We start from the raw sequence: 13335 nt of genomic DNA on the forward strand, positions 1-13335 counted from the left end.
CTGCTTTGGGCCTTCCTGGCGCTGGTCGGGGCCTGCGGGCTCGGCACCGGCCTGGACGCGGCGCTGCACCGGCCCCCCTCGGAGCCCTTCCCGTGAGCGCCGCCGCCCCCCCCCCGTAATAAACCCCAATGACTGCAGCGCCTCCGGGGTTATTGGGGGGGAGGGAACAAAAAACGCTTGGGGGGGGGTGTTTGGGGCGTTCCCGAACGGTTGGGGGCGTTTTGGAGGGGGTGGGGGGGGGTTTGGGGGCGTTTCCAAACGTTTGGGGGGGGGGGGGGGGAGGTTTGGGACTCGCCGCCCCCCCCCCCCCCCCCCCCGCGGGATTCGAACCCGCGTCCTAGGGGTGTCACGTGATTAGAGCGAGGGCATGGGGGGGTATATCCCATGATGCTTTGCGCTAAGGGGGGGATATATCCCATGATCCCCCGCTCCCTCTGCTGATTGGTCCGCTCGTCTCCATAGCGACCGGATGGGGGGTGGGGGGGGTGGGGGGTGCGGTGGTGCAACGGGAATGTGTCCCATGATGCTTTGCGCTAAAGGGGGGGATATATCCCATGATCCTTTGCTCTAAGGGGAGGTATATCCCATCATCCCCCGCTACCTCTCCTGATTGGCCCGTTCGTCTCCATAGCGACCGGATGGGCGGGGATACATCCCATGATCCTTTGCCCTAAGGCGGATATATCCCACGATCCTTTGCTCTAACCGGGGGGAGGGGGGATGCATCCCATGATCCTTTGCCCTAAGGCGGATATATCCCGTGATCCTTTGCTCTAACCGGGGGGGGATACATCCCATGATCCCCCGCTCTCCCTCCTGATTGGCTCTCGCGTCTCCATAGCGACCGGAGGAGTGGGCGTGGCTTCCCCGGTGCGTGCGGCGCGCCGCGGTGACGCCATCGGGCGGCGCCGGTGGCTGTGGGGAGGGAGGCGGCGGCGGCGGCGGCGGCGGGAGCCCGGTGCGAGGCCGGGGGGTGAGCGGGGACCCCCCCCCCCCATTGCCCCGTTACCGGGAGGGGGGGGCTCGGATGGAGGGGGGTGTAACGGGGATGAACGGCGATGAACGGGGCTTAACGGCGCTCTCCGGGCCCCGCAGGCCTCGCAGCCATGAAGGAGGCGCTGGCGGCCCGGCAGCTGTGGGGAGGGACCCCGGGAGGGCCCGGGAGGCTCCGCCCCCCCTCGCCGCGTCCCGGTCCCGGTTCCGGTCCCTTCGCTTTGGGCCGAGGAAGAGGAGGAGGAGGAGGAGGAGGAGGAGGAGGAAGGGGGGGGGGGGTGTCCCCGGGGAGGGGGGGGCAGGCGCTGGGCCCCCCCCCGTCCTCCCCCGAAATGGGGGGTTCCCCCCCCGCCCTCCCCGGCGCTCCCCTCCCGCCGCCGGGCCCCCCCCCGTCGGCGGCTGCGGGCGCTGCGGGCCCTGCGGATGCTGCTCTACGCCAAGGGGGGGGCTTGGGCCTTCCCCTGGAAGCGGGGGCCCCGGCGGAGGGGGGGGCCCCGGCGCAGACCCCCCCCCTCGCTGTCCCCGGATGAGGAGGAGGAGCGGGGGCCCCTCCCCCCCCCCCTCCCCCACCTGCAGGAGGAGCTGCCCCCCCTCCCCCCCCCGCTGGCCCTGCCCCTCCCCCCGCTCGCCTCCGGCCGCCTCCCGCCCCTCCCCCCCCTCGGCCCCCCCTTGTTCGGGGGGGAGGGGCTCGGGGGGGACCCCGGAGGAGGGGGGGGGATGGGGGTGGGGATGGGGGGGGCAGCGGGGCTCGGCGGGGACGCAGGTGAGGGGGGGCTGAAGCTATGGGGGGGCCCTTAATCTATAGGGGGGGGCTTGAATCTATGGGGGGGGCCCTGAATCTATGGGGGGGGTCCTTAATCTATAGGGGGGGGCTTGAATCTATGGGGAGGGGTCCTTAATCTATAGGGGGGGGTCCTTAATCTATAGGGGGGGGCTTGAATCTATGGGGGGGGTCCTTAATCTATGGGGGGGGTCCTTAATCTATAGGGGGGGGCTTGAATCTATGGGGAGGGGTCCTTAATCTATACGGGGGGGTCCTTAATCTATGGGGGGGGGCTTGAATCTATGGGGGGGGCCCTGAATCTATGGGGGGGGTCCTTAATCTATAGGGAGGGGCTTGAATCTATGGGGAGGGGTCCTTAATCTGTAGGGGGGGGCTTGAATCTATGGGGGGGGTCCTTAATCTATAGGGGGGGGTTGAATCTATGGTGGGGATCCCTTAAACTATAGGGGGGGGCCCTTAATATATAGGGGGGGCTTGAATCTATGGGGGGGGCCCTTAATCTAAAGGGGGGATTAAATCTATGGGGGGGGCCCTATATCCATTGTGGGGGTTGTAAATCTATGGGGGGTCCTATATCTATAGGGGGGGTCACATATCTATGGTGGGAGCTTGAAGCTATGGGGGGACCCCTATATTTGGGGGTGCTTCAATGTATGGGGGGGCCCTATATCCATGGGGGGTTAAATGTATGGGGGGGCCCCTATATACATGGGGGGGGCTTGAATCTCTAGGGGGTGTACTCTAAGTCCATGGGGGGGGGTCCTAAATCCATAGGGGGGGCCCTAAACCTATTGGGGGGGGGTAAAATCCATAGGGATCCATAGGGGGGGTCCCCAAATCCCTTTGGGGGGGGGCTGCCCCCATCTCTTTGTACCCGGAGGGGGGGAGTCCAAGTCCATTGGGGGGGGGGGGGGGTGTTTAAAGGGCCAGGGCCCCCCCCCCCATGTTGGGCTCCCATTGATCCCCTTTGTGCCCCCCCCCCCCCCCAGGTCCCCTCCCCAATGGTTTGGGCCCGGGCGCCCCCCCCACCCCCCCGGAAGCCGCCATCGTCATCAGCAACGTCTGCAGCGTGGGGGGGGGCGGCGGGGAGGAGGAAGAGCCCCCCCCCGGAGCCTCCCATTGCCCGCGGGGGGGGGGCCCAGAACAGCCCCCTGCGGGAGGAGCACGTGACCTGCGTCCAGAGTGAGTCCGGGGGGGGCAATTTTGGGGTGCAGGGGGGGTATTTTGGGGTATATGGGGGGTAAGTTGGGTGTAAAGGGGTGGCTTTGGGGTGTATGGGGGGGGGTTGGGGTCTTGGAGTGGTTTTGGGGTGCTGGGGGGGGTATTTTGGGGTATAATGGGGTGGGTTATGGGGGGTTTGGGGGTCCTGGGGGGGAAGTTTGGGGTCTGGGGGGGGTATTTTGGGGTATAAGGGGGGGGGGTTTGGGGTGGGTTTGGGGTGTTCTGGGCTGTGTGGTTTTTGGGGTGGTTTGTGTTGTTTCGGGGGCCTTTTGGGTTGTTCAGGGGGGGTTTTGAGTTGGTTTGGGGCAGTTCGGGGCAGTTTGGGGGCAGTTTGGGGTCAGTTTGGGTCAGTTGGGGGCAGTTTGGGTCAGTTGGGGGCAGTTTGGGTCAGTTTGGGGTCAGTTTGGGTCAGTTTGGGTCAGTTTGGGTCAGTTTGGGGTCAGTTTGGGTCAGTTTGGGGCAGTTTGGGGCAGTTTGGGTCAGTTTGGGGTCAGTTTGGGTCAGTTTGGGTCAGTTTGGGTCAGTTTGGGGTCAGTTTGGGGTCAGTTTGGGGCCAGTTTGGGGTCAGTTGGGGTCAGTTTGGGTCAGTTTGGGGGCAGTTTGGGTCAGTTTGGGTCAGTTTGGGTCAGTTTGGGTCAGTTTGGGGCCAGTTTGGGTCAGTTTGGGGCAGTTTGGGGCCAGTTTGGGTCAGTTTGGGTCAGTTTGGGTCAGTTTGGGGCCAGTTTGGGCCAGTTTGGGGCCAGTTTGGGTCAGTTTGGGTCAGTTTGGGTCAGTTTGGGTCGTTTGGGGTCAGTTTGGGTCAGTTTGGGGTCAGTTTGGGGTCAGTTTGGGGTCAGTTTGGGTCAGTTTGGGGCCAGTTTGGGGCCAGTTTGGGGCCAGTTTGGGCCAGTTTGGGCCCAGTTTGGGTCAGTTTGGGTCAGTTTGGGTCAGTTTGGGTCAGTTTGGGGTCAGTTTGGGGTCAGTTTGGGTCAGTTGGGGTCAGTTGGGGTCAGTTTTGGGGTCAGTTTGGGGTCAGTTTGGGTCAGTTTGGGGTCAGTTTGGGTCAGTTTGGGGTCAGTTTGGGTCAGTTTGGGTAAGTTGGGGTCAGTTTGGGGTCAGTTTGGGGTCAGTTTGGGGGCAGTTTGGGTCAGTTTGGGTCAGTTTGGGGCAGTTTGGGGTCAGTTTGGGGCAGTTTGGGGTCAGTTTGGGGTCAGTTTGGGGTCAGTTTGGGTCAGTTTGGGTCAGTTTGGGGTCAGTTTGGGGTCAGTTTGGGTCAGTTTGGGTCAGTTTGGGTCAGTTTGGGGTCAGTTTGGGGGCAGTTTGGGTCAGTTTGGGGCAGTTTGGGGCAGTTTGGGGTCAGTTTGGGGCAGTTTGGGGTCAGTTTGGGGTCAGTTTGGGTCAGTTTGGGGTCAGTTTGGGGTCAGTTTGGGGTCAGTTTGGGGCAGTTTGGGGCAGTTTGGGGCAGTTTGGGGTCAGTTTGGGGCAGTTTGGGGTCAGTTTGGGGTCAGTTTGGGGTCAGTTTGGGGTCAGTTTGGGTCAGTTTGGGGTCAGTTTGGGGTCAGTTTGGGTCAGTTTGGGGTCAGTTTGGGTCAGTTTGGGTCAGTTTGGGGTCAGTTTGGGTCAGTTTGGGTCAGTTTGGGGTCAGTTTGGGTCAGTTTGGGTCAGTTTGGGTCAGTTTGGGGTCAGTTTGGGGTCAGTTTGGGGTCAGTTTGGGGCAGTTTGGGTCAGTTTGGGGTCAGTTTGGGTCAGTTTGGGGTTGGGTCAGTTTGGGGTCAGTTTGGGGTCAGTTTGGGTCAGTTTGGGGTCAGTTTGGGTCAGTTTGGGTCAGTTTGGGGCAGTTTGGGGCAGTTTGGGGCAGTTTTGGGGTCAGTTGGGGTCAGTTTGGGTCAGTTTGGGGTCAGTTTGGGGTCAGTTTGGGTCAGTTTGGGGTCAGTTTGGGTCAGTTTGGGTCAGTTTGGGGTCAGTTTGGGTCAGTTTGGGTCAGTTTGGGGTCAGTTGGGTCAGTTTGGGTCAGTTTGGGGTCAGTTTGGGGTCAGTTTGGGTCAGTTTGGGGTCAGTTTGGGTCAGTTTGGGTCAGTTTGGGTCAGTTTGGGTTTGGTCAGTTTGGGGGCAGGTTTGGGGCAGTTTGGGCAGTTTGGGGCAGTTTTGGGGTGTATTTGAGGCGCCCCCTCAGTAGGCTCCCGAGTGAACGCCCCCCCCCCCCCCCCCCCCGGGCCAGGCATCCTGGACGAGTTCCTGCAGGCCTACGGCAGCCTCATCCCGGTGAGCGCCGAGGAGGTGGTGGAGAAGCTGGAGGACATCTTCCAGCAGGAGTTCAGCACCCCCCAGAGGTGCGGGGGGCACCGGGGTCTGAAGGGGGGTAAAGGGGGTTTAAAGGGGGGTTAAGGGGGTTTAAAGGGGAAGGGGGTTTAAAGGGGGTAAATGGGGTTTAAAGGGGGGGTAAATGGGGTTTAAAGGGGGGTTAAGGGGGTTTAAAGGGGGGGTAAATGGGGTTAAAGGGGGGTTAAGGGGGTTTAAAGGGGGTTTAAAGGGGGGTTAAGGGGGCTTAAGGGGGTTTAAAGTGGGTGAAGGGGGTTTAAAGGGGGGTTAAGGGGGTTTAAAGGGGGGTAAATGGATTTAAAGGGGGTTTAAAGGGGCTTAAGGGGTTTAAAGGGGGTAAATGGGGTTTAAAGGGGGGGTAAATGGGGTTTAAAGGGTGGGTAAATGGGGTTTAAAGGGGGTTTAAAGGGGGTTAAGGGGGTTTAAAAGGGGTAAATGGGGTTTAAAGGGGGGTTAAGGGGGTTTAAAGGGGATAAATGGGGTTTAAAGGGGGGTTAAGGGGGTTTAAAGGGGATAAAGGGGGTTTAAAGGGGGTAAATGGGGTTTAAGGGGGGTAAATGGGGTTTAAAGGGTCGGTAAATGGGGTTTAAAGGGGGGTTAAGGGGGTTTAAAGGGGATAAAGGGGGTTTAAAGGGGGCTTAAGGGGTTCTAAAGGGAGCTCTTTGGGGGGTGTTTTGGGCCATTTCAGGTCAGTTTTAGGTGGTTTTGGGCCGTTTCGGGTGGGTTTGAGGTGGTTTTGGGCCGTTTCGGGTGGGTTTGAGGTGGTTTCGGGTGGGTTTGAGGTGGTTTCGGGTGGGTTTGAGGTGGTTTCGGGTGGGTTTGAGGTGGTTTCGGGTGGGTTTGAGGTGGTTTTGGGCCGTTTCGGGTGGGTTTGAGGTGGTTTCGGGTGGGTTTGAGGTGGTTTTGGGCCGTTTCGGGTGGCTTTGAGGTGGTTTCGGGTGGCTTTGAGGTGGTTTCGGGTGGGTTTGAGGTGGTTTCGGGTGGCTTTGAGGTGGTTTCGGGTGGCTTTGAGGTGGTTTCGGGTGGCTTTGAGGTGGTTTCGGGTGGGTTTGAGGTGGTTTCGGGTGGGTTTGAGGTGGTTTCGGGTGGGTTTGAGGTGGTTTCGGGTGGGTTTGAGGTGGTTTCGGGTGGCTTTGAGGTGGTTTCGGGTGGGTTTGAGGTGGTTTCGGGTGGGTTTGAGGTGGTTTCGGGTGGGTTTGAGGTGGTTTCGGATGGGTTTGAGGTGGTTTCGGGTGGGTTTGAGGTGGTTTCGGATGGGTTTGAGGTGGTTTCGGGTGGGTTTGAGGTGGTTTCGGATGGGTTTGAGGTGGTTTCGGGTGGGTTTGAGGTGGTTTCGGATGGGTTTGAGGTGGTTTCGGGTGGGTTTGAGGTGGTTTCGGGTGGGTTTGAGGTGGTTTCGGATGGGTTTGAGGTGGTTTCGGATGGGTTTGAGGTGGTTTCGGGTGGGTTTGAGGTGGTTTCGGGTGGGTTTGAGGTGGTTTCGGGTGGGTTTGAGGTGGTTTCGGATGGGTTTGAGGTGGTTTCGGGTGGGTTTGAGGTGGTTTCGGGTGGGTTTGAGGTGGTTTCGGATGGGTTTGAGGTGGTTTCGGATGGGTTTGAGGTGGTTTCGGGTGGGTTTGAGGTGGTTTCGGGTGGGTTTGAGGTGGTTTCGGGTGGGTTTGAGGTGGTTTCGGGTGGGTTTGAGGTGGTTTTGGGCCGTTTCGGATGGGTTTGAGGTGGTTTCGGGTGGGTTTGAGGTGGTTTTGGGCCGTTTCGGATGGGTTTGAGGTGGTTTCGGGTGGCTTTGAGGTGGTTTCGGGCCGTTTCGGGTGGCTTTGAGGTGGTTTCGGGTGGCTTTGAGGTGGTTTTGGGCCGTTTCGGGTGGCTTTGAGGTGGTTTCGGGTGGCTTTGAGGTGGTTTCGGGTGGCTTTGAGGTGGTTTCGGGTGGCTTTGAGGTGGTTTCGGATGGGTTTGAGGTGGTTTCGGGTGGCTTTGAGGTGGTTTCGGATGGGTTTGAGGTGGTTACGGGTGGGTTTGAGATGGTTTCGGATGGGTTTGAGGTGGTTTCGGATGGGTTTGAGGTGGTTTCGGATGGCTTTGAGGTGGTTTCGGGTGGCTTTGAGGTGGTTTCGGATGGGTTTGAGGTGGTTTCGGGTGGCTTTGAGGTGGTTTCGGATGGGTTTGAGGTGGTTTCGGGTGGGTTTGAGGTGGTTTTGGGCCGTTTCGGGTGGCTTTGAGGTGGTTTCGGGTGGCTTTGAGGTGGTTTCGGGTGGCTTTGAGGTGGTTTCGGGTGGCTTTGAGGTGGTTTCGGGGCTGTTTCGGGGCCGGGCCGGGGGGGTTGTGGCTGTGCGAGCCCGGTGCGTGTGTGGCAGGCGGGGCTCGGTGCAGCAGCTCCTGCAGTCCTACCAGCGCCTGCCCGGCACCGCGCTGCTCCGCGGCTTCCGCGTCAGCTACAAGCGCCACGTGCTCACCATGGACGACCTGCAGACCCTCTACGGGCCCAACTGGCTCAACGACCAGGTCCCCCAGGGCCCTATAGAGCCCTATAGGGGCTTGGGGTGGGGGGGACCTATAGGGCTTTGGGGGGGGGGGGGGGTGTCTGTGGAGGGGGGATCTATAGGAGTTTTGGGGGGGCTCTATAGGGCTTTTGGGGGGGGGGGTGTAGAGGGGTTTGGAGGGGCTCTATAAGAGTTTGGAGGGAGCTCTATAGGGGTTTGGGGGGGGCTTTATAGGGGTTTGGGGGGAGGGCCCTAGACGGGCATGGGGAGGCGCTACAGGGGTTTGGGGGGATCTATAGGGGTTTGGGGGGCCCTATAGGGGCGTGGGTGGAGGCTCTATAGGGGTTTGGAGGGGGTCTCTATAGGGGTTTGAGGGGGGCCTATAGGGGCTCGGGGGGAAGCTCTAGGGGCTTTGAGGGGGATCTATAGGGGTGTGTGGGGGGCCTATAGGGGTTTGGGGAGGGCCCTATAAGGGTTTGGGGGGGCTCTATATGGGCTTGGGAGGGGCCTTGTAGGGGTTTAGGGAGAGGTTCTATAGGGGTTTGCATATGGCTCTATAGGGGTTTGGAGGGGCCCTATAGGGGGTTTGAGGGGGGTGGTCACGTGATGCTGAGCCCCCCTCTTTACCCCCCCCCCCCAGGTGATGAACATGTACGGGGACCTGGTGATGGATGCGGTACCCGACAAGGTGAGGGGGTTGGGGGGGTGTGGGAGGTGTTGGGGGGGCACGCACCCCATAGCCCCCCTATAGCCCCCCTATAGCCCCCCCATAACCCCCCCGTGGGCCCCCCCCCCCAGGTCCACTTCTTCAATAGCTTTTTCTATGACAAACTGCGGACACGGGGCTACGAGGGGGTGCAGCGCTGGACCAAGAACGTGAGGGGCGGGGCCTAAAGGGGGCGGGGCCTAAAGGGGGCGGGGCCTAAAGGGGTGGAGCCTGGGAGTCAATGAGAGGGGCTCATTGAGGGCGTGGCCGGAGTGGGAAGGGGGCGTGGCCTGTGAGAAGGGCGGGCCTATCATAGGGGATCTAGGGGGGATGTGGGCGGGGCTGGGACCGAGGGGGCGGGGCTAAAGCCAAGAGGGGGGTAATGGGAGCAATGGGATCAATGGGGGCACTGGGGTTAATGGGGGGTAATGGAGGACAATGGGGTCACTGGGATGAATGGGGCAGTGGCGGTCAATGGGGAGCAATGGGATCAATGGGGGCACTGGGGTTAATGGGGAGCAATGGGGTCACTGGGAGCAATGGAGGTAATGGGGAGCAATGGGATCAATGGGGGCACTGGGGTTAATGGGGAGCAATGGGGTCACTGGGAGCAATGGAGGTAATGGGGAGCAATGGGATCAATGGGGGCACGGGGGTTAATGGGGAGCAATGGGGTCACTGGGAGCAATGGAGGTAATGGGGAGCAATGGGATCAATGGGGGCACGGGGGTTAATGGGGAGCAATGGGGTCACTGGGAGGAATGGAGGTAATGGGGAGCAATGGGATCAATGGGGGCACTGGGGTTAATGGGGAGCAATGGGGTCACTGGGAGCAATGGAGGTAATGGGGAGCAATGGGATCAATGGGGGCACGGGGGTTAATGGGGAGCAATGGGGTCACTGGGAGCAATGGAGGTAATGGGGAGTAAAAGGGGTCAATGAGGGCACCAGCGGTAATGGGGAGCAACGGGGAGCCAAGGGAGCAGGGGGGACAATGGGTGTATTGGGATCACTGGGGAGCAATGGGGGTAATGGTCATGGGATCAATGGGGATCAACCTGGGCAATGGGGTTTCTGCCTTGTGGGCGGGGCTTCCCCTTGTGCTCCATGGGGCCCGAGCGGGGGGGGGGCGTGGCCAAGCCTTTTAGCCCCGCCCCCTGCGGCAGGTGGACATCTTTGGCAAGGAGCTGCTGCTCATCCCCATCCACCTCGAGGTGCACTGGTCCCTGGTGGCCGTCGACGTCACCCGGCGCCGCATCACCTACTTCGACTCGCAGCGCACCCTCAACCGCCGCTGCCCCAAGGTGGGGGGGGGGGACGGGGGCCTTGGGGGGCCTCCGGAGGGGGTAGAGTGGGGTAAAAGGGGCGGTTTGGGGGAGGAAATGGGGGGGGAATTGGGGGTCCGGGCCCATGGCGGGGTCTTGGGGCCGTTGGGGGGGGGTCTGGTGGGCTTAGGGGCAGGGTGGGAGGGGTGGAGGGGGCGTGGCTTGAGGCAGGGGGGCGGAGCCTTCACACGGGGGGGCGTGGCTTAACGCCTGTTGTGTACATGGGAGGGGGCTTGGCCTTGCTCTAAGGGGGCGTGGCTTAGCTAACATTATGTCTATGGGAGGGGGCGTGGCTTAGAGCCTGGAGTAGACACAAGAGGGGGCGTGGCCTGGCTCCCATTATGTCTATGGGAGGGGGCGTGGCTTAGAGCCTGGAGTAGACACAAGAGGGGGCGTGGCCTGGCTCCCATTATGTCTATGGGAGGGGGCGTGGCTTAGAGCCTGGAGTAGACACAGGAGGGGGCGTGGCCTGGCTCCCATTATGTCTATGGGAGGGGGCGTGGCTTAGAGGCTGGATTAGACACAAGAGGGGGCGTGGCCTGGCGCTAAGGGGGCGTGGCTTAGCTCCCATTATGTCTACGGGAGGGGGCGTGGCTTAGAGCCTGGAGTAGACACAAGAGGGGGCGTGGCCTGGCGCTAAGGGGGCGTGGCTTCCCCGCCTGACCCCGCCCCCTTCCCCCCCCCCCCCCCCAGCACATCTGCCGGTACCTGCAAGCCGAGGCCGACAAGAAGGAGCGCCCCGACTTCCGGGAGGGCTGGCGGGGGGCCTTTAAGATGGTGACTGCCCCCCCCCACCTTTGGGGACCCCCCCAGTCTTTGGGGACCCCCCTTTTCCAAGGGGGGACCCCCATTTCTCATCACACACACCCCCCCCCCCCCCCCAGAATGTGGCCCGGCAGAACAATGACAGCGACTGCGGGCCTTCGTGCTGCAGGTGAAGGGGGCGGGGCTTGGAGGGGGCGGGGCTTGGAGGGGGCGGGGCTTGAAGGGGCGGGGCTTGGAGGGGGCAGGGGGTGGACAATGGGGTCACGGGGGTATACATGAGGTCATAGAGGATTATAGGGGACACATATGGGGTTAGAGGTACACGTGGGGTTACATGGGGTTATAGGGGTGCATATAGGGTTATGGGGGTCACATGGGGGGCAGTGAGGGTGTACATGAGGTCATGGGGGTCACATATGAGGTCATGGGGGGTCATGAGGGGTTATGGGGGTCACAGGGAGGTGTAATGAAAGCAGATACGAGATCATGGGGGTCACATATGGGTCCATAGGGGGTCATGGGGGGTTACAGGGGGCATATATAGGGTCATGGGGGTCCCATAGGGGGTCATAGGGGCACCGATAAGGTGAAGGGGGTCCCATACGGAGTCATAGGGGTCACAGATGAACTCATATGGGGTGATGGGGGGCACTTATGGGGTCATGGGGGGGGCTACACATGACACCACGTGACGATACCGGGGGGGTCATAGGGTGTCATTGGTGGTGGTGGTGGTGAGGGGGGGGCACCCATGAGCCCCTATGGACTCATTGGGGCATCCCATAGGGGGTTCCATGGGGGGGGGTGTGTGTGACATGAATTCATTGCTAATTGCCTCCCCCCATTGCCCCCCCCCCCCCCCCCCCCCCCCCAGTACTGCAAGTTCCTGGCGCTGGGGCGCCCGTTCAGCTTCACGCAGCAGGATATGCCCCAGCTCCGGCGCCTCATGTACAAGGAGCTCTGCCACTGCAAGCTGGCCCTGTGAGGGGGGGCCCTGCCCCCAGCACCCCCCCTTCACCCCCACTTGGACCCCCCCCAAACCCCCCCCCCCCCCCCAATTGGGCACTTGGGGGGGGAATGGGGGGGGGTAAAGGGGAGGGGCTAAGTCTGACCACGCTCCCTGCCCCCCCATCATCCTTCAGCCTCCCCCCCCCCCCCCCCCCGCCGGGCCGGGGGTGTTTGTACTGGGAATAAACGGTGGAGTTTGGAGGTTGGAGGCGTTTTGGGGGGGGGCACATGGGGGGGGCGTCAATGGGGCATCAATAGGGGCGTCAATGGGGGTGTCTATGGGGGTGTCAATGGGGGCATCAGTGGGAGCTTCAGTGGGAGCTTCAATGGGGGGGTCAATGGGAGCTTCAATGGGAGCTTCAATGGGGGGGTCAATGGGAGCTTCAATGGGAGCATCAATGGGGGGGTCAATGGGAGCTTCAATGGGGGCATCAATGGGGAGGTCAATGGGAGCTTCAATGGGGGCATCAATGGGAGCTTCAATGGGAGCTTCAATGGGGGCATCAATGAGGGGGTCAATGGGAGCTTCAATGGGGGCATCAATGGGGGGGTCAATGGGAGCTTCAATGGGGGCATCAATGGGGGGGTCAATGGGAGCTTCAATGGGAGCTTCAATGGGGAGGTCAATGGGAGCTTCAATGGGAGCTTCAATGGGGGGGTCAATGGGAGCTTCAATAGGAGCATCAATGGGGGGGTCAATGGGAGCTTCAATGGGGGCATCAATGGGGGGGTCAATGGGAGCTTCAATGGGGGCATCAATGGGGGGGTCAATGGGAGCTTCAATGGGAGCTTCAATGGGGGGGTCAATGGGAGCTTCAATGGGGGCATCAATGGGGGGGTCAATGGGAGCTTCAATGGGGGCATCAATGGGGAGGTCAATGGGAGCTTCAATGGGGGCATCAATGGGGGGGTCAATGGGAGCTTCAATGGGGGCATCAATGGGGAGGTCAATGGGAGCTTCAATGGGGGCATCAATGGGGGGGTCAATGGGAGCTTCAATGGGGGCATCAATGGGGGGGTCAATGGGAGCTTCAATGGGAGCTTCAATGGGGGGGTCAATGGGAGCTTCAATGGGGGCATCAATGGGGAGGTCAATGGGAGCTTCAATGGGGGCTTCAATGGGGGGGTCAATGGGAGCTTCAATGGGGGCATCAATGGGGAGGTCAATGGGAGCTTCAATGGGGGCATCAATGGGGGGGTCAATGGGAGCTTCAATGGGGGCATCAATGGGGAGGTCAATGGGAGCTTCAATGGGAGCTTCAATAGGAGCATCAATGGGGGGGTCAATGGGAGCTTCAATGGGGGCATCAATGGGGGGGTCAATGGGAGCTTCAATGGGGGCATCAATGGGGAGGTCAATGGGAGCTTCAATGGGGGCATCAATGGGGGGGTCAATGGGAGCTTCAATGGGGCCATCAATGGGGGGGTCAATGGGAGCTTCAATGGGAACTTCAATGGGGGGGTCAATGGGAGCTTCAATGGGAGCTTCAATGGGGGCATCAATGGGGGGGTCAATGGGAGCTTCAATGGGGGCATCAATGGGAGCATCAATGGGGGGGTCAATGGGGGGGTCAATGGGGGGGTCAATAGGAGCATCAATGGGGGGGTCAATGGGAGCTTCAATGGGAGCATCAATGGGAGCATCAATGGGGGGGTAAATGAGGACACAGGGAGGATTTTGGGGGGGTCATGGGGTCGTTTTGGGGGGGTCATTTGGGGGTCAGGGCCATGGCGGGTGGGATCCATGGACGCGGCTGC

General features: G+C 61.0%; 1 protein-coding gene across 1 annotated transcript; it reads left to right on the forward strand.

Moving 5' to 3' along the window:
• Positions 1 to 841: 841 nt before the first annotated feature.
• LOC308232752 (uncharacterized protein) lies at positions 842 to 11844 on the forward strand (the record flags this gene model as incomplete). Its single annotated transcript, XM_080639984.1, is given in 13 exon segments — positions 842 to 960; positions 1113 to 1558; positions 1560 to 1756; positions 2767 to 2959; positions 5196 to 5307; positions 7648 to 7795; positions 8414 to 8461; positions 8572 to 8649; positions 9646 to 9783; positions 10498 to 10581; positions 10689 to 10722; positions 10725 to 10738; positions 11444 to 11844. Coding segments are annotated over 13 exon segments (1722 nt in total), but the record flags the coding sequence as incomplete, so codon positions are not given.
• Positions 11845 to 13335: the final 1491 nt, after the last annotated feature.

The sequence above is a fragment of the Psittacula echo genome (assembly GCF_963264785.1).
Source record: "Psittacula echo genome assembly, contig: SCAFFOLD_172, whole genome shotgun sequence".
Classification (NCBI taxonomy): Eukaryota; Metazoa; Chordata; class Aves; order Psittaciformes; family Psittacidae; genus Psittacula; species Psittacula echo.